The 27,212-nt window shown below is 38.3% G+C and overlaps 1 protein-coding gene across 1 annotated transcript in view; it reads right to left on the bottom strand.

Annotated features, from left to right (window-relative positions):
- Window positions 1–27,212, bottom strand: part of HEXB (hexosaminidase subunit beta) — a 49,598-nt gene that overhangs the window by 3,362 nt on the left and 19,024 nt on the right. The window contains exons 6-11 of the mRNA XM_037802069.1: window positions 7,523–7,624; window positions 5,421–5,550; window positions 3,274–3,454; window positions 2,658–2,744; window positions 1,475–1,547; window positions 498–672 (exon numbers count right to left, since the gene is read on the bottom strand). Coding sequence (XP_037657997.1) covers window positions 498–672; window positions 1,475–1,547; window positions 2,658–2,744; window positions 3,274–3,454; window positions 5,421–5,550; window positions 7,523–7,624 — 748 coding nt within the window. The remainder of the gene's footprint in view (window positions 1–497; window positions 673–1,474; window positions 1,548–2,657; window positions 2,745–3,273; window positions 3,455–5,420; window positions 5,551–7,522; window positions 7,625–27,212) is intronic.

Here is a 27,212-nt window from a genome sequence, read left to right as displayed (position 1 = left end):
AGTTTACACTGAAGTCTAAAATATAAAACTGGACAAAGTTGAATTGCTTTTAATGAAGGGAGATCTGTGAACTCCACCACTCTGACATCCCTACTCCTTAAAATCCTAAGACCATGCAGCCTGAACTCCACCTTTCTTAAATGTCTCATTAGAGGGACAGCATTTCAGAAGAGGAGATACACAGTTAATGCAGTCAAAAATCTTCAAATGTGGGCAATGAATGACAAGATACATCAGTGAAAATGGAGCTAAAATCGAAGAGAATTTACTTTGGAAGCCCTTTATTTAGGCAAGTATATGGTTTCTTTCACAAAGTTTAGCATAAGTCCATGCCATGTTTGTTTGTTTTTAACACACACACATACACCAAAGCATCTCAAAATCAAGGATCAAACATAAAGGAGAGAATAGTGAGCAATATCTACGTAAGAATTTCCTGGGTGTGAGGGTAGGGAAGAAAACTACCAGCCAAGGTAATGGTGGTTGCCTTCACTTACCAGGAAAATCAAGAGGTTCCACTACATAGTATTTTCTCCAATCTTGTCCATAACTAATCAAATCTAAGTACCAAGGAGCAGCAAGGATTACAGGGAAGCCAGCTTGGGTGACACGCTGTTGTTCCATAGGGTAATTCTCACTTTTCCATACTTCAACTACCGTGCCTGGCTGAAGCTATTAAAGTTACAAATCATAATACTTATTATTATAAATAGATGATATTAAAAGTCTAAGGCATTATAACTAGAAAAACAACTTTCTAAGAGCCTTGAAAAAACACATATACATTTTCTTCCTTCCTCTTTTCCCTCAGATTAAAGGCCAAATACTATATTCCTTGTAGGGACTTAAAATTAGAAATCTTAAGGTCAGATATTCAACTTTTGCATATATATGATATTATATAGGTACAATTAACTAAGGCCAAGATTTCCATGTTAGAACCACTTCTACCACACTAGTGTTTACTTACATTGGAAGTATGAGAATGTTACCAGCCCCTCTAGAAAGGTAATACTAGTAACTGGACTTTACATTTCTAGTTGCTCCAGGAAAAGTAAAGAATTCTGTCCACGTCAGGAAGACAGTATCATATTTTTTTTTTAAAGTTTACGCTGATGATTTTACTTACCACAAATCTACCTTAATAGCAATAAGGAAGGACTCATTTGTTCTTACCTGTTTGCTCTGTCGTGAAAAGAAGGGCTTATGATTCAAAAATTTCACTTTGTACTTAATGGTGAGAGATGGTGGTGGGTGGAGAAGAGAGAGATTAAAAGGAGGAGGCAATAAAGAGTGAAGTAAATGGAAGAAAAGAAACAAATATCTTTATCACTGATCTTAGTCTGTAGTTTTCTCCTAACAAAAGTTTAAACAGAAGGGTAAATTAATTGAATTAATGTTGTGGGCAGATTCCTTAGTGTTCCTTCCTTTAAAACACTTAATCAGAATCAGGTACAATCTTCACACTACTTACCTTCCCGCCATCATCAAAAACCTCTTGCCAGACTATGGAGCTCTTGTTTGTGGTTGAAATAGTTTCTAAAAGCCTATTGAAAAAAATTACAAAGTTATTTCAGATAACAAGCTTAACAATATATTTAAAGCATGCACATTTTCTACTAAAGATTACTAGCAACATTAGAGTTGCAGCATTGAGAGGTACCTTTCAGTGTAACTCAGCTTTATAGCAGAACCAGCTCAAGTCGGGTGCCCCAAGTAGTTCCTTCTTTCTAGCACATGGCTCAGAAACTAATACAGTATAGGAGCTTAATATTCATTTGCTGAGTGAATGAGCTGAGCAGGCCCCCAAAATAAGAAGTAGCCTTAAACCAAGTTGGCATGCAACTCATAGGGAAGTGTACAAATAACAATCTCTGGTAATCACATACATATTTTAGAATGAAGGAAACCAGTCTAGCCTACAATGTCATCTAAATAACATTCAGAGGTTGCTGACAATCAGTCCACAAATATTTGCAGATATTTATACAATGCCAGGATACCAAAAAATTAGAATGCATTGCATAAAGCTAATAGGAAAAGGTTAGAATCTGGACTTGCCAAACAAATAGTGTAGAGCAGGGATTGGCAAACTACCACATGTGGCCTATTTCTGTCTGACCCATGAGCTAAGAATGGTTTTTGTAGCACTGTCCAACAGAACTTTTTGCAGTGATGGAAATGTTCCATATCTGTACTGTCCAATACAGTAGCTACTGGCCACATGTGACTAGTGTGACTGAAGAACTGAATTTTTAATTTTAATTAATTTAAATGTAATCTGCCACATGTGCCTGTGGCTACTTTATGGACAGACCAGGTAGAGAGTAATGGAAATGTTGCTGGAGTTGACAAAAGGGAATGAATTCTAGTGACTAGGTGGTGGTGAAGACTTCAGGGTTGCCAGGACTTTGACCTGAGCTCTCAGAACAGAACTGTTCCTATATTTCAACACTTAACAAAAGATTTATTCCATATTGTTAATTTTTAAAAAACAATAGCTATCACTTCCCTCTTTAGAGATTTTCCACAATATTTACACTTTGGCAAGGGATGAAGAGAAAATGAAAAAATGAAACAATGTACTAAATAGTAGCTAAAACTTTTACAAAAAGTATTGGTGAAACAAAAATAGAACAGGCTTTCAAGTAACTTACTTCTGAACATAGAAAGATTGTAGTTTTTTAAAATCTGTGCCAAAGCCTTTCTGCACCATGAAATTTCGGATTTCTGGATTTGATGCCCTTAAACAAAAACAGTAATTAAAATTTCATTAAAAATTTGATATGCCCAAGCTATTAATTAAAGCAGCATATATCCCGAACATCAGTTGTGCAGATTTAAAATGATTAAAGCTTGTAGGGAGCAAAAAAATTAAAAAGCCTCTTTGCAATTGCAAATGTTTTTCCAGAAAATGGAAAATGATTTTCCCTTCTCCTTTCCTTCCTCTTCCATACATTGCTATTTGCTAGGAGGATTTTTACTGGAAAAATCTAACCTCCTAATCATTGCCCTTTTTCACTAAAATTACTCTCTTTCACTAGTTGTTTTTTAATCTTCATTTTCTTCTGGATCGTGACTTGCCTTCCTAAGCTTTACTTAGTCATACCATCCAAATGTATATTCTACAAAAATCCACCATCTCAGTTGTGTTGCCAAGTTTAAACCCTTACAAACAGAGATGTTACCCCCAAGTCTTCCATTTCCATGTGGAGACCTCCACAGCTACTTCAAATGCAATAGTTAAAGAAGGGATTTTAAGAACTGTCTTACCAACATTTAAATTCCACTTCGTCTCCTCCCAAATGAATGAACTGATCTGGAAACACCTTACTAATTTCTCTGAAAAATTTTGACAGGAAGTCATAAGTTGTATCCTGAGCAGGGTTTACAGGTCCAAAAGTCCCAGTCTTCTTTTGTCCATTATAACATGGAGTAAGGAGGTCTTTTTGACCTGGAAGAAAATACGAAGGATGCTTTTTAAATAAAAAAGACACAGCTTTACACATGATTGTACTCCTTTATTTTGCAGAAACAATAAGATTTTATAAAAGAAAAAGATAAACACATTTACTAACGGTTACTATGGCAATTACTTTTAAATAAGATAACTTGAGAATTGTTTCCTGAATCCTATCTCTGTACCTCTTTGTTTCCCTTTCCATCCAGATGAGAAATCAAACTCTTCAGCCTGACCACCTCCTAGCTTCTCCTGATTTTTGTATTCTGTTCAGGATACCACCATCCTCCTACTCATTAACTCTTCCTTCTCCTGTTAACCAAATCAGTTTTCAAGATCTATGGATTATATTTCCAGAACGTCTGTTAGTCCTGTCCATTAATATCCATTCTTGCTATCCCCATCCAGTTGTAGGACTTCATTCTCTTTCTCCCCCCAATCTGTCACCTTTACAAAGGATTTCCCAAAGTGTGGCTCCTTATCATCAGTCCTCTGCTCAGAAACTTTCACTGGAGTCCAGTGTGTCCTGATGAAGTCCATATTATTCCTCACCCAAGGCCCTCTACAGTGTACTTTTCCAGACTTATTTCTCACTATTTCCCATGTCTACCCTAATAATATTTATTGAGTATTTAATAAATGCTAGGTACTGTGCTATGTGCTTTATATTCACTATTTAATTCTTAAAATAACTGCATGATAGCTACTATTAATATCCCCATTTTATTGTGAGGTATCCAACTAGACAAATGTACCTCAAGGACAGTATATTGAGTGAAATACACCAGAAACGAAAAGACAAACATTATAATGCCTCACTAGTATGGACTAATTCTATATGCAAACTCTGAGTATTGAATCTGAGAGCATAGGTTATCAGGGGAATGCTTATTGTAAATGTTTTTAGATTGTAAACTCTTAAGTAGTCACATCTATTCCTAAGCGTAATGGTTATTTCTAAATTCTGAGATGCTGAGCTCTTTGTGTATAACTTGGTCGGTCTATGGAAGTTCGAGTATCTATGTGACACCTGAGACGCAGTGCCAGAGTTCAGCAACTATAAATGTCAGCATTACCCCATACAGCAACTGTTAAAGAAGCTGAAAAAGAGATCAGACTTTAATTAGAGAGGAACGAAATGGACTTGGTTAGGAATAAGGTAAATCAGACTAAAGGGTAAAGGATGATACTGTTTTAAAACTTCAGCTTCTGTGTTAGACCAAAGGAAGAGATGTTTATTTGGTACAAAATCTATATTTTTCTGTCAGCACACTATGTAATTTAATTTGTATGGTCAGTTTATTTAAACACCGTAATTACATGGAATCTTGAATAGGAAGTGAGGTCTGGTTAAGGTTTCCGCAGGTTAGTGTGAAGCCCCAATACATCCCAGAGTAATCTGGAGAGAGAATAAAAAAGTATTTGCAAAGCCCTCTTGAGGGATTTTTTTTTTATTAAAAAAAAAAACCATTTTAGAGATGGGAGGAGCTGAGGCTGAGATGTTCTATAACTTGTCCAAGGAAATGCAGTTTATATGTGGCAGAAGCAAGATTCAAACCCAGGCAGCCTAGTTCCAAAGCCTAAATTCTTTACCACCCTACAGTGCTTTGCTACACTATATTCTAACCAGATACTTGTAAACATAAACTTTATGGGTGCCTTTCCTCATGTTATTCCCTGTACCAGAAACATGAATATATTCTTTGATCACTCAAAAGCATTTTAAGTGTTACTTCATCTATAAAACAAATTCACTTATGTTCAACTTGTAATTATTACTTTTTCCTTTATCCCTGTTTTTATACTGCAGGCAGTGCCTAGGCACAGTGACTGGTTCACAGAAGACACCCTATTAGTTACTGAATTATATCTGTCAGTAGTGCTACCTTTGTGCAAATCACAATTAAGAACAAAGTGACCAGGACCTCATTTTGTGACATACAAAACACAAACTCCTTACCTTTTCCCCAAGATTGCGTATGTCCAGGGGTATCAAACTCTGGTATGACTCGAATCCCTCGTAATCGAGCATATTGAGTTACCATTCGAATATCATTTGGTGTATAAACATGAGAAAAAGGATAGCTTCCCTGTAAAAGCCGCATTTATTAAAGTTAAAATGTGCTAAGTGAATTCTGTCCTGGAAATTGCCAACAATTCTGTTTGTACTTTATCTGATAGGTGGTTTTTCCATTATTACAACGTGTTAAATGGTCCCATGTGATGAGTTGACTTATTTTAAAATTATATACAGTATATATGGCTTCAAAAATATAAAATCTATAGAAAATAGTGAATTTCTACTTATCACACACATCCAAAGATGTATAAATAGCCATGTTGGGAGTAATCATTTGCTTATAGTAGGATCTCACAACTAACTGAATAATCTCAGATTTATTGATAGAACTATCTCCACCATCACTTCCTGTTTAAAAATGTCTACCATGCTGCTGTTTCACCCTCATGTAACCATTCGACAACAGAAATAAAACATCTGAGTCCAAAGTGAAATCTATAAAACCCTAAATAAAATGCCCTTGTCAATTTTAGAATCAAAATGCATACACTATTACAAAGCATATCTGTTGTCTTCAGCTTAAAAAGTTTCCCCATAGAGTTATGATATGACTTGATTTTCTTTAAAGATTACCTTCAGTCTCTTTTATAGGTCATTTGAAAAATTAGAACTTAATAATGATTTAATTAAAGACAAAGGTCCATCAAAGGCATTACTGTATCACATTTTTCAAGGTATGGGCTGTAAATGCTCACCTTCTCAAAAGTAGTCTTGTTTCCCTTTCCACCCACCCCCCAAAATTAAATTTGGATCTAACCAAGACTAAATCTAACTACTAATTTATGGGAAGTACAGGGAACAGAAGAAATCTTAGATGACACCACAGGATGCAATCAACAAAACCCACAGAATAAATGACTTAGTTTTTTCAACAGCAACAAAAAAAACTACAAGGGGAGATGGAGGTGGGACCAACAGATCAAAAGAGAATTAATAGATGTATTAACTGACCACAATGTATGGACCTTATTTGCACCCTAGTTCAGATAAATAAGATGTTTTAAAAGAAGGGAGATGGGGGGTGGAATGTGAATACTGTTGAGTAGTTGATGATTTTTAAGGAATTATTAACTTTTTAGGTGTGATAATGGTATGGTTATTTTAAAAAAGCAACTTTTTGCAGTTGAGATGAAGTCTGGGATTTATTTCAAAATAATGGCTGGGGTGGGGGTTGGTAGTATGGGTGATACAAGATTGGGCATGCATTGAAGCTGAGTGATGAATACATGGGAATTCATTAAATTATTCTACTTTTGTTTATGTTTGAAATTTTCTATAATAAAAAGCAAACAAAAACACAGGTGCTGCTAGCACTGGAGTAAGATTTGGAATTGGCCATAGGACAAAATTTAGAATCCTGGCTCTGCGCATTCCTAACTACAAGTTTGGACAAAGTTTATTTGTCTTTGAATATCCTCTACTTTCTTTATATTACAGGGGGATTAAACTAAGTGATATTGATAATCCCTTCCAGCTCCACTCCACTAATCTATAATACAGTCAATATGAACACTTTCCGTCAGTGCCACCATTATTTTCCAAGAAAGGGTTCTCATCACTGACATTACCTACAGCATGTGGTTTTTCTGACAAGAAAAGAAAACCAAGTCATTTACAGAATTCAAAACAATTCTGTTTTATATATATATATAGCTGGACCACTCAGTAAATATAATCCCTTAACCTTATATTATCCTTGAATGCTTCAAGTCTCCTACATTCATTTAATTTTTACAATTTTATTTGTACTGCCCCTAGAAATTATTTACAGTAACTTTTATGGTAGCACAACAATAATAAAAACATAACAATTTTATGGATCTACATTGCTAAGCCATAGCCTATTAAAATTATAAACAACACCTAACCTTCATGCTTTAATTCTATACATAAGAAACATTTAAGCTGCAAACTTCTAATGAAACCATACCAAAGATTTCTGTTGACAGAAACTACATATATTATTAACACAAATTACTTACTTTATTGCTTAATTCAGGAAAAGTGATGCTCTGAAAAGGGAAAGACTCATCATCAACCATGTGCCAGTGGAGAACATTAAACTTATTAAAAGCCATGGCATCCTGCAAGCAAATGTTTAAAAAAATTATACAGTGCAGATACAACACACACTCTGTATTCTGTCTACATACAGGATTGCTTCCAATGCCTCTGCTTCCTTTTAAAACTTCTTTTCAGCAAAGAATGAAGAAAAAGTATAAATTCTTCATTTCACATAAGGCATATCACTATTCAAAATGCCTATACAGAATTCATATTTATTCTAGATGGTAAGCTGTAACTTTGCTCTATGGAAGAAGAACAAGCTTATTAAGTCCCAGTATATAGCGGTCTGTCAAAAATGCGAAGCAGCTTTTCTTGTCTGCTACTGCTGCTGCTGTGCTTGGGAATGGAGCAGAGGAAAAATTAGGCATTCATTAGGTACCACAGTTTATATTTCCCACAATTCTGAAATTACAGAGCAACCCATTATTAATGAGAGAAATTTGGTACAAACAATGTAGTTCCAATCAAAATTCCTAGAGAAAAGTTTTTTGGGGAAATTGACATTGATTTTACATGTTATCTGGAAGAACAAAATATTTACATGAAATATAATCAATATTCAAAAAATATATAATAAATAGGGACATTTGCCCTGTCAAATATCAAAACTTAATGCCTTCCTTCCCCTTTATCAGGGCTGAAGGATTTGGCTGATGCAGTTGGAAAATAGGTTACACATAAGGGGATTGTGCAAATAAGTGATTACATTGAGGATAATGGGAGATTTCTCACTGTCAGAGAAGGGAGTTAAAATATGGAATAGTAGGAAGGCTAGAATAAACCCTATGATGTTGGGTTGGAATTAAAGGTATGAGTATGAACTCACAGTTTATAATAAAGACCAGGAGTTGACAAACTCTATTAAAAAAAAGCCCAGATAGTAAATACTTTCAGCTTTGTGAGCCATACAGTTTCTGTCACAGCTATTCCTGCAGGTTTAAAAAGCAAGACAAGATATAAACAAATAGGCGTGGCTTTATTCCACTAAAACTATTTAAAAAACAGGTAGAAAATTGGATTCAGCCTTGGACTCTAATTTGCCAGCCATTAATATAGATAAATATAAAGATAATGTGTATGTGTTCATATATATAAATACATGTATTTTCTAGCTCTGCTGAGAGGACCTAGAAACAATGACACCCCAGTAGCAATAAGCACACCTAGAGCTCAGATTTGGTATGAAAGTATCATTCACCACTAAAACTAGGGTTCCTTGGAGAAATAGTTGATACCAGGGCTGGGGTAGAGAAATTATAATGTGTAAACTCTGAGAATTGAATCTTGGAGCACAGCTTATCAGGGGAATGCTTATTGTAAAAGACCCTAGATTGTAAGCTCTTAGAGCAATCACATCTATTCCTGAGTTGTAATGGTTATCTCTAAATTCTGAGATGCTGAGCTCTTTGTGTATAACCTAGTCAGTCTATGGAACTTTGATTATCTGTTTGACACCTGAAACTCTGAGCTAGAATTTGGCATATTACCTCATAGAGCAACTGTTTAAAAGCTGAAAAAGAGTCCAGACTTCAGTTAGAGATATGAATGAAGTAGATCTGTTAGGACTAAGGCAAATCAGGTCAAAGGTTAAAGGACAATACTGTGTTTTAAAACTTCAACTTCTGTGTGAGACCAAGGGAAGAGATGTTTATTTGATGGATCTATATTTCTGTAGTACACTAATAATTTAACTTGTGTGGTCAGTATATTCAAACACCCTTAATTACATGGAACTTTGAATAGGAAGTGAGATCTGGTAGTTTTGTATAGGTTAGTGTGAAATCCTGATACATCCCAAAGTAATTTGGGCAGAGAATAAAAATGCATTTGCAGGCCCCCCTGAGGAAATGGGGAAAAATGCAGAAATATTAAACTTCCCCACCTGAGGAATTACTGATACTCTCACAAACAATGAGGACTACACATTTAGTAGGCTGAGCCCTCCATCTTTGGGCTTGCCCTTATGAAGCTTGTTACTGCAAAGGAGAGGCTAAGCCTACTTATAACTTTGCCTAAGAGTCTCCCCCAGAGAACCTCTTCTGTTGCTCAGATGTGGACTTTTTCTCTCTAAGCCCACTTGGGAGGCAAACCCACTGCCCTTCCCACTACATGGGACATGACTCCCAGGTGTGTAAATCTCCCTGGCAACATGAGACATGATTCCTGGGGATGAGCTTGAACTCTGCATCGTGGGATTGAGAAAAATCTTGACCAAAAGGGGGAAGAGAAATGAAACTAAAGTTTCAAAGGCTGAGAGGTTTCAAATGGTGTTGAGAGGTCACTCTGGAGGGTATTCTTACGCATTATATAGATAACCCTTTTTAGTGTATTGGAATAGGTAAAAGGAAATACCTGAAACTGTCAAACCGCAACCCAGTAGCCCTGATTCTTGAAGATGATTGTATAACTGTGTATCTTACACGGTGTGACTGTGTGAATGTGAAAAGCTTGTGGCTCATACTCCCTTTATCCAGTGTATGGACAGATGAGTAGAAAAATGGGATAAAAATTAAATGAAAAATAGGGTGAGGTGGGGGGATGGATGTTTTGGATGTTCTTGTTTACTTTTATTCTTATTTTTATTTTTAGGGGGAATAAGGAAAATGTTAAAACAATTGTGATGAATGCACAACTGTATGATAGTACTGTGGAGAACTGGTTGTATACTGTGGATGATTATATGGTATGTGAATATATCAATAAAATTGAATTATTTTAAAAAGGGGATAGTAACAGATAACCCACTGAATAAATGCAATAATATCCCATGAGTACAAACTGACTTAAGTGAATAAACACAAATGAAAGTGAAAGGAAAGTTCTACCATACAGTAAAATGCCAACAAATAAATGTAGAAAGAATGATAGATGCTAAAACTGTTGTGGGTGACAACTTAATGAGTGTGATGGTTTGAAACTATGAACTCCAGAAAAACATGTTCTCAAGCTTAATCCATTCCTGTGGTTGTTAACCCATTGCAAGTAGGGCCTTTTGATGAGGTTACTTCAGTTTAGGTGTGGCCCAACTCAACAGGAGGGCCTTAATCCTATTACTGGAGTCCTTTAATAAACAGAATGAAATTCAGACAAAGAGAAAGCCACAGAGGGAGCAGCCAGAAGCTGACATCAGTGGAACCCAGAAGGTCTGGAGAGGCTGCCACATGTATTGCCATGTGACAAGAGTCCAGGATGAAGGATCACCAGCAGCCAGCCCCAGAATGCCAGTCTTTGGGAAGAAAGCATAGCCTTGATGATGCCTTGATCTGGACTTCAAGCCTCAAAACCGTGAGCTAATATTCCTATTGTTTAAGCCAACCCAGTACATGGTATTTGCTTGAGCACCCAAGAAAACTAAAACAATAAGGAATGGGAATCTTATGCAGTCTCAAAGAATCTCCCCACAAGATGCTTAATTGCCTAAAGTAGTTTTTAATTAACCTTACAGTGGAGAAACCTGGCAGTGAACGTCTTAGCTGAGTGATGTTAAAATCACCAGTATGGTATAAATGAACAGTGTGCCACCTGATACAATGCATTGAGAAGAACACAGCATTGCTTCATTATTCCAATCAAAAATGCATAGCCTGATTCTAATCAAATGGGAAAAGACAAATCCAGATTGAGGTATATTCTACACAGTGGCCTGAACTCTTCAAAAGTGCCCATAGGAGAAAAAGGTGGTTAATAGTACAAATATAAAAATGTTCTCCCATGAACTAGAACAAACACATGTCACTATTACAAGGTGTTAATAATAGGGTGGTGTAAGGGAAAAAAATAACCTAATGCAAACTATGGACTATAGTTAACAGTAATATCATAGCATTCTCCCATCACTAGCAAAAGCACCACACCAATACTAGGTGTCAATAATTGAGGGGTACAGGGGTATATGACTTTTCTTTCTGGAGCAATAAAAATGTTCTAAAATGGATTGTGCTGACAAAAGCACAATTCTGTGATTACACTGAAAGCAACTGACTGTACATGTTGGGTGGACTGTATGGTGTGTGAATAAAGCTGCTAAAAACCAACAACCAATCAAAAATGTCCTTAGGAGAAAACAGTGGTTGTCAACCTCCTCCCCAACCCCCACCACTCCAAGGTTCCATATTCATTTGGGACATTTTCCCTAAGTATAAAGTAGCTCCTTCACCCCAAAACTGGAGGGAGAAATAGGCACCACTACAATAAGAGTTAGAGACATCAGTATACCACTCATCAAGAGATAGATGGAAGATCAATAAGAAAACAAGGAACTTGAATAACAGGATAAATGAACTAGACCTAACAGACATATATAGAACCTTGTACCCCAAAATAGCAGGATACACATTCTTCTCAAGTACACATAGATAATTCTCTAGGACAGACCACATGTTAGGTCACAAAACCAGTCTCAAACTTAGAGAGACTGAAAGCATATAAAGCATCTTCTCAGACCATAATGTAATAAAACTGGAAATCAATAAAAGCAGAGAACTGAAAAATCCACAAATATATGGAAATTAAACAATATTTTTAATCAGTGGGTCAAAGAAGGAACTGCAAGGGAAATCATTAAGTATCATAAGACAAATGAACTAGAACAAACATACGTCACTATTACACATATCAAAACATATGGGATGGGGGAATGACATCATCAACATGATGACATAAACAGCTACTGAAAACTTCTCTCCAGATTTAAATGAAAAAACAGGACAATTCTGAATTCTTTGAAACTCTGGAGGAGGATATAGACTGGAGAAAGACCCTGCAAATGCAGAATTGAAGAAAGAGAAGAAATATCAGGTAGGAATCTTCTGTCCCAGACCAGCCGGTCCTCTCCCCTCCCCCTCATTCAGTCTCTGAGGCACAGAATCAGCAGAAGGAACCCCTCCCACCAGAGACACAGATTTTAAAATCTCTCATGGTGAAAAGTACCCTCACTGTTTGAAGACCCAGTGAACAGGGGAGGACATTTCAAAGCCCAGATCTTTGAGAGACAAAGAGACTGAGAAAATGTGGACAGAGACTGTTTCCAGCCCTGGGTATTAAACCTCTTCCCCACCCTTGAGGGAAGCAGCTGCCAGCTGCCGTTTCCTTGCCTTGGAGACAGCTGGAGTGCTAGGTTGGCTGAAGGAGTACTTTGCCACAGGTGGTGCCCCATATGAGCCATACTTTGGCAAAGTGAGGGCATAGGAATCCCACAGTTTCAGCCCTGCTGGGTCAAACAGCCTGTGTTTCAAGGCAAAGCAGCCTCTGAGGATGATTAAGTTACCAAACAGCACCATCTGCTGGACAGTCTGGAAAGTGCATGGGAAATAAAATACCTTTTAAGAGATACTTCAGACCCTTTCTTAGGAGCACAGGAGCTGCTCTACACACCCTGTAAGGAAACCCAGCCCTGTTTTGGCTGAGAAATAGGGAAGACCCAACTGTTAAAGCAGGGATCCAAACAAACCCAGGTCTTGCTAGCTGGTGGGAAATAGAGAACCACTGGAAACCAGCAGATTTGTATTACATACAGTGAACTTTCTGGGGTGCCCAGTGCCTCCCTCCCATCCCTGTGGCAGGCCATGGTGGGCACATGATTTTGGTGGGGACTTGGGGGCAGAGCCAAACTGACAACTGGCCAGGGAGAGAAACAAAGAAAAAACAGAGATCAAAGACAACCAACAAGAAAACCTTACGCAAAAGAGAGAAAACAACCTCCGGAATAAACCAGTCAAGAAAATCAGATGCCTAGACAGCAAAAAATCAGGAGTCACAAAAGGAAACAGGAAGATACGGCCCTGTAAAAGGAAGAAACTAACACCTCAACTGAGATTCAGGAATTAGAACAACTAATTACAGATGTTCAAACAAACCTTTTAAATTGAATCAATGAGTTGAGAAAGAATGTGACAAAAGAGATGAAGGATATAAAGAAGACACTGGGTGATCATAAGGAAGAATTCATAAGCTTGAAAAAACAAACGGCAGAATTTATGGGAATTAAAAGCACAATAGAGGAGATGAGAAACAATGGAGACATACAAAAGCAGACTTGGAAAGGCAGAAGAAAGGATCAGTGAGCCAGAGGACAGGACATCTGAAATCCTGCACACAAAGGAACAGATAGGGAAAAGAATGGAAAAATATGAGCAGGGTCTCAGGGAACTGAATGACAAAATGAAGCACACAAATAAACATGTTATAGGTTTCCCAGAAGAAGAGAAGGGAAAATTGGCAAAAAGAATAATACAGGAAATAATCAATGAAAATTTCCCAACTCTTATGAAAGACATAAAATTACAGGTCCAAGAAGCACAGTGTACCTCAAACAGAATTGACCCAAATAGACCTACTGCAAGACATTTACTAATCAGATTTTCAAATGTAAAAGACAAAGAGAGAATTCTGAAAGCAGCAAGAGAAAAGTAACCCATCACATACAAGGGAAGCTCGATAAGACTAAAGGCAGATCTCTCAGCAGAAACCATGGAGGTGAGACACTGAAAGAGAAAAAAAGCCAACCAAGAATCCTATATCTGGCAAAACTTTCCTTCAAAAATGAGGGAGAGTTTAAAATATTTACAGATAAACAGACACTGAGAGAGTTCATTAACAGGAGACCTCCTTTACAAGAAATACAAAGGGAGTGCTATAGACAAACAAGATAAGATAGAAGAGAGAGGTTTGGAGAAGAGTGTAGAAATGAAGATATCACGGAATAGAAAGAGGGTAGAGATCAGACATTTGATGTTGAAAGAGTACAGAATGTTCTAGAGGAATGACTATAGATCCAGAAATGGATAGCACGATATTGGGTGATGGTAGCACAATACTGTAATACACTGAAAAAGATGACTGTGAATACAGTTGAAAGAAGGAGGTTAGGGGTATGTATGACACCAGAAGGAAAGATAGAAGATAAAGACTGGGACTGTATAACTTAGTGAAACCTAGAGTGGTCAATGAGTGTCATTAAATGTACAAATACAAGAATGTTTTTGCATGAGGGCGCAGCAAGAAGGAATGAAGTTGTGAGGTATGCAAGTAGGTGAATGGACCCTGAGGACAGTAGGTTGAGTGAAATAAGCCAGAAATGAAAAGACAAACATAATGCCTCACTAATATGGACTAATAATAATGTGCAAACTCTGAGAACTGAATCTGGGAGCATAGGTTATCAGGGGAAGGCTTATGTAAAAGTTCCTAGACTTGTAACAGTTATTTCTAAATTTTGAGATTCTGAGCTGTTCGTGTGACATGGTTGGCCCCTGACTTTGGGTGTCTTTGTGGCACCTGGGACTCAGAGCCCAAGTTCAACAGCTGTGCATGTCAACATCGCCCCATGAATCAACTGTTAAAGAGGCTGAAAAAGAAATCAGACTTTGACTGGAGATATGAATGAAATGGACTTGGTTGAGATTGGGGTAGATCAGACTAAAGGGTAGAGGATGATGCTAACTGTGTTTTAAAACTGTGGTTTCTATGTGGGACCAAAGGAAGAGATGTTTATTTGGTACAAAGTCTGTATTTTCTGTAGCACACTAAATAATTTAACTCGTATGGTCAGTTTACTCAAATACCATAATTACATGGAACCTTGACTAGGGAGTGAGATCTTGGTTTGTACAAGATAGCATGAAGCCCTCATATAACCCAGAGTAACTGGGGCAGAGAATGAAAAGTATTTGCAAAGACTCCTTGAGGGACTGGGGGAAATTGTGGAAATATTAAACTTCTCCAGCTGGGGAGTTTCTGATGTTCTCGCAAGCATTGGGGACTACCAGCTTGGTGGGCTGAGACCTCGATCTTCGGGCTTGCCCTTATGAAGCTTGTTACTGCAAAGGAGAGGCTAAACCTATTCACAACCATGCCTAAGAGTCACCCCCAGAGAACCTCTTTTGTTGCTGTTGTGGCTTTTCTCTCTAAGCCAACTCAGCAGGTAAATTCACTGCCCTCCCTATGTGGGACATGACTCCCAGAGGTATAAATCTCCCTGGCAATGTGGGATGTGACTCCCGGTGATGAAACTGGACCCTGCATCGTGTGATTGAGAAAGCCTTCTGGATCAAAAGGGGGAAGAGAAATGTAACGAAACAAAGTTTCAGAGAGGTGGAGCAAGATGGCGGATTGGTGAGCTGTATGTTTTAGTTACTCCTCCAGAAAAGTAGGTAGAAAGCCAGGAACTGCGGGGACTGGACACCACAGAACAATCTGACTTTGGGCATACTTCATATAACACTCATGAACACGTCGAATTGCTGAGATCAGCGAAATCTGTAAGTTTTTGTGGCCAGGGGACCCGCACCCCTCCCTGCCAGGCTCAGTCCCGTGGGAGGAGAGGCCGTCAGCGCTGGGAAGAAGGGAGAACTGCAGTGGCAGCTCTTATCAGAAACTCATTCTACTGATCCAAACTCCAACCATAGATAGACTGAGACCAGACATCAGAGAATCTGAGAGCAGCCAGCCCAGCAGAGAGGAGACAGGCATAGCAAAAAACAGCAAGAAAAACTCCAAAATAAAAGCGGAGGCTTTTTGGAGTTCTGGTGAACATAGAAAGGGGAAGGGCAGAGCTCAGGCCCTGAGGCTCATATGCAAATCCTGAAGAAAAACTGATCTCTCTGCCCTGTCCTTAATGGCCCTAATTGCTTTGTCTCTCAGCATTTCAATAACCCATTAGATCTGCAAGGAGGGCTTTTTTTTTTTTTTTAATCTTTTTTTTTTTCTGTTTCTAAAACAATTACTCTAAGAAGCTCAATACAGAAAGCCTCAAAGACTTGCAATTTGGGCAGGACAAGACAAGAGAAGAACTAAGAGAGCTCTGAGACAAAACACAATAATCCAGTGGCTGAGAAAATTCACTAAACACCACAACTTCCTAAGAAAAGGGGGGTGTCCACTCACAGCCATCATCCTAGTGGACAGGAAACACTCCTGCCTGTCGCCAGCCCCATAGCCCAGAGCTGCCCCAGACAACCCAGTATGACAGAAGTGCTTCAAATAACATGCACACACCACAAAACTGGGCGTGGACATTAGCTTTCCCTGCACCCTCAGCTGGTTGTCCCAGAGTTGGGAAGGTGGAGCAGTGTGAATTAACAAAGCCCCATTCAGCCATCATTTCAGCAGACTGGGAGACACCCTACACAGCCCAGCAGCCCAGAACCACCCTGGGGGGACATCACTCACCTGTGACATAGCACAGTCACCTCTCAACAGAGGACCAGGGGGTGCACGGCCTGGAAGAGGGACCCACTCGCAAGTCTCAGGGGCCATATGCCAATACCAAGGACTTGTGGGTCAGTGGCAGTGACAAACTGTGGCAGGACTGAACTGAAGGATTAGACTATTGCAGCAGCTTTAAAACTCCAGGAACACCAGGGAGATTTGATTGTTAGAGCCACCTCCCCTCCCTGACCGCCCAGACACACGCCCCATATACAGGGCAGGCAACACCAACTACACACGCAAGCTTGGTACACCAATTGGACCCCACAAGACTCACTCTCACACTCACCACAAAGGCAAAGCAGGGGAGAACTGGCTTGTGGAGAACAGGTGGCTCGTGGACGCCACCTGCTGGTTAGTTAGAGAAAGTTTATGCCACGAAGCTGTAGATCTGATAAATTAGAGATAAGGACTTCAATTGGTCTACAAATCCTAAAAGAACCCTAACAAGTTAAGCAAATGCCAAGAGGCCAAAAACAACAGAAAATTATAAAGCATATGAAAAAACCAGACGATATGGATAACCCAAGCCCAAACACCCAAATCAAAAGATCAGAAGAGACACAGTCCCTAGAGCAACTAATCAAAGAACTAAAGATGAACAATGAGACCATAGTACGGGATACAACAGATATCAAGAAGACCCTAGAAGAGCATAAAGAAGACACTGCAAGGCTAAATAAAAAAATAGTTGATCTTATGGAAATTAAAGAAACTGTTGACCAAATTAAAAAGATTCTGGTTACTCATAGTACATGACTAGAGGAAGCTGAACAACGAATCAGTGACCTGGAAGATGACAGAATGGAAAATGAAAGCACAAAAGAAAGAATGGGGAAAAAAATTGAAAAAATTGAAATGGACCTCAGGGATATGATAGATAATATAAAACGTCCAAATATAAGACTCATTGGTGTTCCAGATGGGGAAGAAAAGGGTAAAGGTCTAGGAAAAGTATTCAAAGAAATTGTTGGGGAAAACTTCCCAAATCTTCTAAACACCATAAATACACAAATCATAAATGCCCAGTGAACTCCAAATAGAATAAATCCAAATAAGCACTCTCCAAGACATATTCTCATCAGACTGTCAAATACTGAAGAAAGGAGCAAGTTCTGAAAGCAGCAAGAGAAAAGCAATTCACCACATACAAAGGAAACAGCATAAGGCTAAGTAATGACTACTCAGCAGCCACCATGGAGGCGAGAAGGCAGTGGCACGATACATTTAAAATTCTGAGTGAGAAAAATTTCCAGCCAAGAATTCTTTATCCAGCAAAGCTCTCCTTCAAATTTGAGGGAGAGCTTAAATTTGTCACAGACAAACAAATGCTGAGAGAATTTGCTAACAAGAGACCTGCCCTACTGGAGATACTAAAGGGAGCCCTACAGACAGAGAAACAAAGACAGGACAGAGAGACTTGGAGAAAGGTTCACTACTAAAGAGATTTGGTATGGGTACATTAAAGGGTATTAATAGAGAGAGGGGGAAAATATATATGACAAACATAAACCAAAGGACAAGATGGCTGATTCAAGAAATGCCTTCACGGTTATAACGTTGAATGTAAATGGATTAAATTCCCCAATTAAAAGATATAGATTCACAGAATGGATTAAAAAAAATGAACCATCAATATGTTGCATACAAGAGACTCATCTTAGACACAAGGACACAAAGAAATTGAAAGTGAAAGGATGGAAAAAAATATTTCATGCAAGCTACAGCCAAAAGAAAGCAGGTGTAGCAATATTCATCTCAGATAAAATAGACTTTCAATGCAGGGATGTTTTGAGAGACAAAGAAGGCCACTACATACTAATAAAAGGGGCAATTCAACAAGAAGAAATAACAATCATAAATGTTTATGCACCCAATCAAGGTGCCACAAAATACATGAGAGAAACACTGGCAAAACTAAAGGAAGCAATTGATGTTTCCACAATAATTGTGGGAGACTTCAAAGTTTCAGTGGCTGAGAGATTTCAAATGGAGTTGAAGGTCATTCTGTAGGTAATTCTTAAGCATTATATGGATATCTCTTTTTAGTTTTTAGTTTATTAGAATAATTAGAAGGAAATATCTGAAACTGCAATCTAGTATCCTTGATTCTTGAAGGTGAGTGTGTAAACTATATAGCCTATATGGTGTGACCGTGTGATTGTGAAAACCTTATGGCTCACACTCCCTTTACCCAAGTGTATCAACAAATAAGTAGAAAAATGGGGACAAAAAGTAAATGAATATTATGGGGAAGGAGGAGTATTGGATGATTTGGGTGTTCTTTTTACTTTTATTTTTATTCTTATTTTTATTTTTTGGAGTAATCAAAATGTTCAGAAATTTATCGTGATGAATGCACAACTATATGATGATACTGTGAACAACTGTTTTACACTTTGGATGACTGTATGGTATGTGAATATATTTCAATAAAAAATAATTTAAAAAATCAATCTATAAAATGTTGAGAGAAATAAGGAACATCAAAAACCTATTCACTGCCAGAATTGTTAATGTATGCAACTCATCACCAAAAACTGATATGACTTAATCATATGATTATTATCTTTGGCACTTTCTCAAATATGGATTCTGGTATGTAATTTATAGATCCATTTCTAGAATTCAAAGGAATAAAATTTAAAAACTAAAAGTTTCTCTTTTGAACCTCAAATTATACCATGTCTTATATTTACAACCCATGAATAAAATTTTTTTTAAGAAAAAAACAAAACAAAGCAAAACAAAAAACATATAGGATGTAGGGAAGGCAGTGCTGAGAGGCAAAATCATAGTCCTAAACACTTACATTAAAAAGAAGAAAGAACTAAAATCAAAGATCTAACTGGACACCTATAGAAACTAGAAAAAGAACAGTAAATTAAACCCAAAGCAAGCTGAAGAAATGAGATAAAGATTAGAGCAGAAATAAAGGAAATTGAGAACAACAACAAAAAAAACAATAAAATTAACAAAACCAAAAGTTAGATCTTTGAGAAGAACAATAAAATTGACAAATCCTTAGCTAGACTGACAAAGAAAAAAGAGAAGATGCAAAAAAGTAAAATCAGAAATGGTGGGAGTGACATTAAACAACCTAGATGAAATGGAAAATTCTTAGAAACAAAGACCTCAACAAACCAACCACAAGCAAAGATATTGACTCAGTCATCAAAAACCACCCAAAAAAGAAAAGCCCAGGACCAGATGACTTCACAGGTGAATCTGACCAATCATGCCAAGGTTCAAACTCTTCCAAAGAAATGAAGAGGAGAGAACACTACTAACACATTCTATGAGGCCAACATCACCCTAATACCAAAGCCAGATAATACAAGAAAAGAAAATTACAGACCAATTTCTCTTATGAATATAGATGTAAAAATCCTCAACAAAATACTTATAAATCAAATCAAACAGCACATCAAAAGAAATATACACCACAATCACCTGTTATCCCAGGTATGCAAGGGTGGTTCACATAAGAAAATCAATTAGTGTAATACACCACATTAAAATGAAGGGAATAATACCACATGATCATCTCAGTTGATGCAGAAAAGGCATGTGACAAAATTCAACACCCTTTCCTCATTAAAAAAAACTTAGGTAAATAGGAATAGAATTTTCCACAACATGATAAAGGGCATATATGAAAAACCCACAGCTGATATCAAATTCAATGGTATGTCTGAAAGCTTTCCTTTTAAGATCTGGAATGAGATAAGGATGCACACACTATCACTACTGTTATTGAACATTGCATTGGAAGTCCCAGACAGAGCAATATGGCAACAAAAAGATATGAGGCATCCACATTGGAAAAGAAGTAAAACTTTCACTATTTGCAGATGACCTAATCCTATACAGAGGTAAGTCCCCAAAAAATCTACAAAAAAAAGCTACTAGAGCTAATAAACAAATTCAGCAGTGATGTGAAGACCAACATGCAAAAATTAGCAGTGTTTCTATACAACAGAAATGAGCAAGCTGAGAGGGAATTCATTTTAAAAATTCCATTCACAATAGCAACTAAAAGAATCAAATATGTAGGAATAAATTTAACTGAGGATGTAAAGGACCTGTGTTCTTTTATTGAAAAACTAAATATCATTAAGACATAATTCTAACCAAAATGATTTATGGATTCAATGCAGTCCCAATCAAAATTCCCACTGCCTACTTTGCAGAAATGGAAAAGCCAATTATAAAATTTATTTGGAAAGGTAAGGGGCCCCAAATAGCCAAAAATTCCTTGAAAAAGAAGAATGAAATTGGAGAACTCAAATTTCCTGACTTTAAAGCATATTACAAAGCTACAGTGGTCAAAACATCATGGTACTAGCACAAGGACAGATATACTGACCAATGGAATCCAACTGAGAGTTCAGAAATAGACACTCACATCAATGGTCAATTGACTTTTGACAAGGTTGCCAAGTCCACTCAACTGGGACAGAATAGTGTCTTCAACAAATGATGCAGGCTATCCATATGCAAAAGAATGAAAGAGGACTCCTACCTCACATCTTATACAAAAATTAATTCAAAATGGATCAAAGACCTAAAATACAAGAGCCAGGACTATAAAACTCCTGGAAGAAAATGTAGGGAAGCATTGTCAGGACCTTGTGTTAGGCAATGGTTTCTCAGACTTTACACCCAAAGCATAAGCGATGAAAGAAAAAAATAGATAAATGAGACCTCATCAAAATTAAAAACTTTTGTGCATCAAAGGACTTTGTCATGAAGGTGAAAAAACAACTTACTCAATGGAAAAAAAATGTTTGGAAACCACATATCTGACAAGGGTTTAGTATCCAGAACATAAAGAAATCCTGCAACTCAACAATAAAAAGGCAAACAACCTGGTTTAAAAATGGGCAGACGGCATCGTGGGACAGAGAACATCTTCTTGACCAAAAGGGGGATGTGAAAGGAAATGAAATAAGCTTCAGTGGCAGAGAGATTCCAAAAGGAGCCGAGAGGTCACTCTGGTGGGCACTCTTATGCACACTTTAGACAACCCTTTTTAGGTTCCAAAGAATTGGGGTAGCTGGTGGTGGATACCTGAAACTATCAAACTACAACCCAGAACCCATGAATCTCGAAGACAGTTGTATAAAAATGTAGCTTATGAGGGGTGACAATGGGATTGGGACAGCCATAAGGACCACACTCCACTTTGTCTAGTTTATGGATGGATGAGTAGAAAAATAGGGGAAGGAAACAAACAGACAAAGGTACCCAGTGTTCTTTTTTACTTCAATTGCTCTTTTTCACTCTAATTATTATTCTTGTTATTTTTGTGTGTGTGCTAATGAAGGTGTCAGGGACTGATTTAGGTGATGAATGTACAACTATGTAATGGTACTGTAAACAATCGAAAGTACGATTTGTTTTGTATGACTGCGTGGTATGTGAATATATCTCAATAAAATGAAGATAAAAAAAATGGGCAGAAACTGATCAGGTTATACACAGAGGGATCAGCAACTCAGAGCTAGAGCTCAGCAGATATGAATGTCAGTTATTAGCGCATACAGCAACTGTTAAAAAAAAAAAAAAAAAGTTGAAAAAGAGCCCAGACTTCAATTAGAGATATGAATGAAGTAGATCTGGCTAAGACGAGGGCAAATCGGACCAATGGGTAAAGGTCAAAACTGACTGTGTTTTAAAACTTCAACTTCCATGTGAGACCAAGGGAAGAGATGTTTATTTGGTGTAGGATCTATATTTTCTAAACAATATAACTTCTACAGTCAGTTTGTTCAAACACCATAATTAATGGAACTTTGAATAGGAAGCAAGGTATGGTAGGTTTGTATAGGTTAGAGTGAAATAGCAACACATCCCAAAGTAATTTGGACAGAGAATAAAAATATATATGCAGGGCCCCCCGAGGAGCTGGAGGAAAATGCAAAGTGTTGGACTTCCTCACTTGGATTGTTGCTGATGTTCTACAAACATTGAAGACTGACGGTTTGGTATGCCGAGCCCTCTCTCTTGGGGCTTGCCCTTATGAAGCTTGTTACTGCAAAAGAGAGACTAAACTTGCTTATAATTGTGCCTAAGAGTTTCCCCCTGAGTACCTCGTTGTTGCTCAGATGTGGCCCTCTCTCTCTAGCTAAGCCAACTTGGCAGGTGAACTCACTGCCCTCCCCGCTTACGTGAGACCTGACTCCCAGTGGTGTACATCTCCCTGGCAACGCAGGATATGACTCCCGGGGATGAATATGGACCCAACATCTTTGGGTTGAGAACATCTTCTTGACCAAGAGGGGGATGTGAAATGAAATAAAATAATGTTTCACTGCCTGAGAGATTTCAAATGGAGTCGAGAGGTCACTCTGGTGGACATTCTTAGGCACTATATAGATAACCCTTTTTAGGTTTTAATCTATCGGAATAGCTAGAAGTAAATACTTGAAACTATCAAACTCCAACCCAGTATCCTTGACTAGTGGAGACGATTGTATAACAATGTAGCTTACAAGGGGTGACCATGTGATTGTGAAAACCTTGTGGATCACACTCCCTTTATCCAGTGTATGGATGGATGAGTAGAAAAATGGGCAAAAACTAAATGAAAAATAGGGTGGGATGGGGGGTGATTAGGGTGTTCTTTTTTACTTTTTTATTTTTTATTCTGATTCTGATTCTTTCTGGTGAAAGGAAAATGTTCAAGGATAGATTGGGATGATGAATGCTTAGTTATATGATGGTACTATGAACAGTTGATTGTACACCATGGGTGATTGTTTGGTATGTGAATATATTCAATAAAACTGAATTTAATTTAAAAAAAATGGGCAAAAGACTTGAATAGACTGTTCTCCAAAGAAGACACACAAATGGCTAAAAAACATATGAAAAAGATGCTCAACATCACTAGCCATTAGGGAAGTGCAAATCAAAACCATATGAGATATCATTTTATACCTACTAGAAGGGCCACTATTAAAAAAAAAAAAAAACAGAAAATTACAAGTGTTGAAGAGGATGTGGAGAAATAGGAACATTCATTCTTGGCTGGTGGGATGTAAAATGGTGCATACTCTGGGGGAAGAAAGTTTCGCAGTTCCTTAGGAAGCAAAGAATAGAATTATCATATGACCCAGCAATCTCGCTATTAGGTATAAACCCAGTAGAACTGAAAAGAGGGACTTGAACAGGTATTTGCACACCAGTGTTAATAGTAGCATTATTCACAATTGCCAAAAGATGAAAACAACCCAAATATCCATCAACTGATGAATGGATAAGTAAAATGTGGTATATACATATGATGGAATATTATTCAGCAGTGGGAATAAATGAAGTATTGATGCATGCAACAACATGGGTGAACATTGAGGACATTATGCTGAGTGAAATAGGCCAGGTTACAAAAGGACAAATATTGTATGATCTCACCGTTATGCACGAATTAGAATAAGCAAACTGATATAGACTCTAAAAATATAGATTTCCAGGGGATAGACTGGGGAGTTGATGCTTAATTTGTACAGAACTTCTATTTAGGTTGATTGCAAAGGATTAGAAATGAATGATGGTGATGGAAGTACATTATTGTGAGTGTCATTGACAGCACTGAGTTATGTATGTGAATATGATTGAAAGGGGAAATTTTGGGTCATGTATGTTTCTAGAATGAAAGTTAGAAGATAAAACATGGGACTGTATAACACAGCAAACGCTGTTCTGGAAGATGGACTGGTGTTAATAGTATATGTATAAGAATATTCTTTCTTGAAGTATAACAAATGTACAACAAAAATACAAAGTGTTAATAATAGGGAGGTATATGGGGAAAAAATACACCTAATGTAAATTATTGACTATAGTTAATAGTGCTATTTTAATATTCTTTCATCAGTTATAACAAAGGTACCACACTAAGGCAAGATGTCAATAATTGGGGGGTATAGAGGAATGCTGATTTTTTTAGATGATTTTTCTGTAAACCTACAATTTTTCTAGTTAAAAAATAGTAATAATAATAGGATATATTTCTCAGGCTGTGTATTGGGTGTTTTTAATGAAGTAATACGTGTAAATTGTTTCACACAGTGCTTAGAACAAAGAATCTCTCGATAAATGCTGGCTACTACTGGTAAAAAAAAAAAAATAGTACAATTATTAAAAAGTTCCACTATCAATTAAATGTTCCACACCAATGCAAGGTGTTGGTGGTGGGGTGGTGTATAGGGATCCTGTATTTTATGCATGATTGTTCTGTTAACCCACAACTTCTCTAATAATTTTTTTTAATGTTAATCTTAATCAGTAATTGAATAAATGGACATCATGCCACCCGAGATGATGCACTGAGAAGAACACAGCATCACTTCATTATTCCTGCCAAAAAATGCATAGCCTGAATCTAATCAAGTGGGAACAGACAGATCCAAACTGAGGTATATTCTACAAAGTGCCCTGTCCTCTTCAAAAATGTCCACAGGAGAAAATAGTAATTGTCAACCTCCTCCCCAACCCCACTTCCTCAATGTTCCATATTCCTTTGGAACATTTTCCCCAATATAAAGCAGCCCCCACACCCTTTTCTTTGCAACTTTAAAAAACATAAATGGAGGTCACAAAATTAAAGGACAGTAACTAGAGGTACAGTGGCCACACATTCCCAACCCTAAGTGTGGACACGTAATTTGACAGGTGGAAATATACATAGAAGGCCAATGGGCAGTACTACATAAAACTGCATCACTCTCTTAACTATCTTGGCTGGGTATATGTTGTGACGGTCTCCTCCCCCCCACACACACCTCCCTTAAAGCACTACATGATACCCTAAGAGGAGCCTCCACTTCACAGCTGAGGAAACATACTTCCCAAGAGGAGGGAAGAAAGTCCAGTGCTTATACTTAGTACATGAAAAAGTAATACCCGGAGGCGGGGCAAGATGGAAGACTGGTGAGCTGTATGTTTTAGTTACTCCTCCAGGAAAGTAGGTAGAAAGCCAGGAACTGTGTGGACTGGACACCACAGAGCAATCTGTCTTTGGGCATACTTCATACAACACTCATGAAAATGTCGAACTGCTGAGATCAGCGAAATCTGTAAGTTTTTGCGGCCAGGGGACCCGCGCCGCTCCCTGCCAGGCTCAGTCCCGTGGGAGGAGGGGCTGTCAGCTCCGGGAAGGAGAAGGGAGAACTGCAGTGGCTGCTCTTATCGGAAACTCATTCTACTGATCCAGACTCCAACCATAGATAGACAGAGACCAGACACCAGAGAATCTGTGAGCAGCCAGCCCAGCAGAGAGGAGACAGGCATAGAAAAAAAAAAACAACACGAAAAACTCCAAAATAAAAGCAGAGGATTTTTAGAGTTCTGGTGAACACAGAAAGGGGAAGGGCGGAGCTCAGGCCCTAAGGCGCATATGCAAATCCCGAAGAAAAGCCGATCTCTCTGCCCTGTGGACCTTTCCTTAATGGCCCTGGTTGCTTTGTCTCTTAGCATTTCAATAACCCATTAGATCTCTGAGGAGGACCCCTTTTTTTTTTTTTTTTTTTTAATCCTTTTTTCTTTTTCTGAAACAATTACTCTAAGAAGCCCAATACAGAAAGCCTCAAAGTCTTGCAATTTGGGCAGGTCAAGACAAGAGCAGAACTAAGAGAGCTCTGAGACAAAAGGCAATAATTCAGTGGCTGAGAAAATTCACTAAACACCACAACTTCCCAAGAAAACGGGGGTGTCTGCTCACAGCCACCATCCTGGTGGACAGGAAACACTCCTGCCCATCGCCAGCCCCATAGCCCAGAGCTGCCCCAGACAACCCAGTGTGACGGAAGGGCTTCAAATAACAGGCACACACCACAAAACTGGGCGTGGACATTAGCCTTCCCTGCAACCTCAGCTGATTGTCCCAGAGTTGGGAAGGTGGAGCAGTGTGAATTAACAAAGCCCCATTCAGCCATCATTTGAGCAGACTGGGAGCCTCGCTACACAGCCCAGCAGCCCAGAACTGCCCTGAGGGGACGGCACTCACCTGTGACATAGCACAGTCATCCCTCAACAGAGGACCCGGGGTGCACAGCCTGGAAGAGGGGCCCACTTGCAAGTCTCAGGAGCCATACGCCAATACCAAGGACTTGTGGGTCAGTGGCACAGACAAACTGTGGCAGGACTGAACTGAAGGATTAGACTATTGCACCAGCTTTAAAACTCTAGGACCACCAGGGAGATTTGATTGTTAGGGCCACCCCCCCTCCCCGACTGCCCAGAAACACGCCACACATACAGGGCAGGCAACACCAACTACACACGCAAGCTTGGTACACCAATTGGGCCCCACAAGACTCACTCCCCCACTCACCAAAAAGGCTAAGCAGGGGAGAACTGGCTTGTGGAGAACAGGTGGCTCGTGGATGCCAC

The sequence above is a fragment of the Choloepus didactylus genome, chromosome 13, assembly GCF_015220235.1.
Source record: "Choloepus didactylus isolate mChoDid1 chromosome 13, mChoDid1.pri, whole genome shotgun sequence".
In the NCBI taxonomy this organism is placed as follows: Eukaryota; Metazoa; Chordata; class Mammalia; order Pilosa; family Megalonychidae; genus Choloepus; species Choloepus didactylus.
Note: the sequence above shows the minus strand (reverse complement) of the source record. Positions and strands in the feature narration are given on the sequence as shown.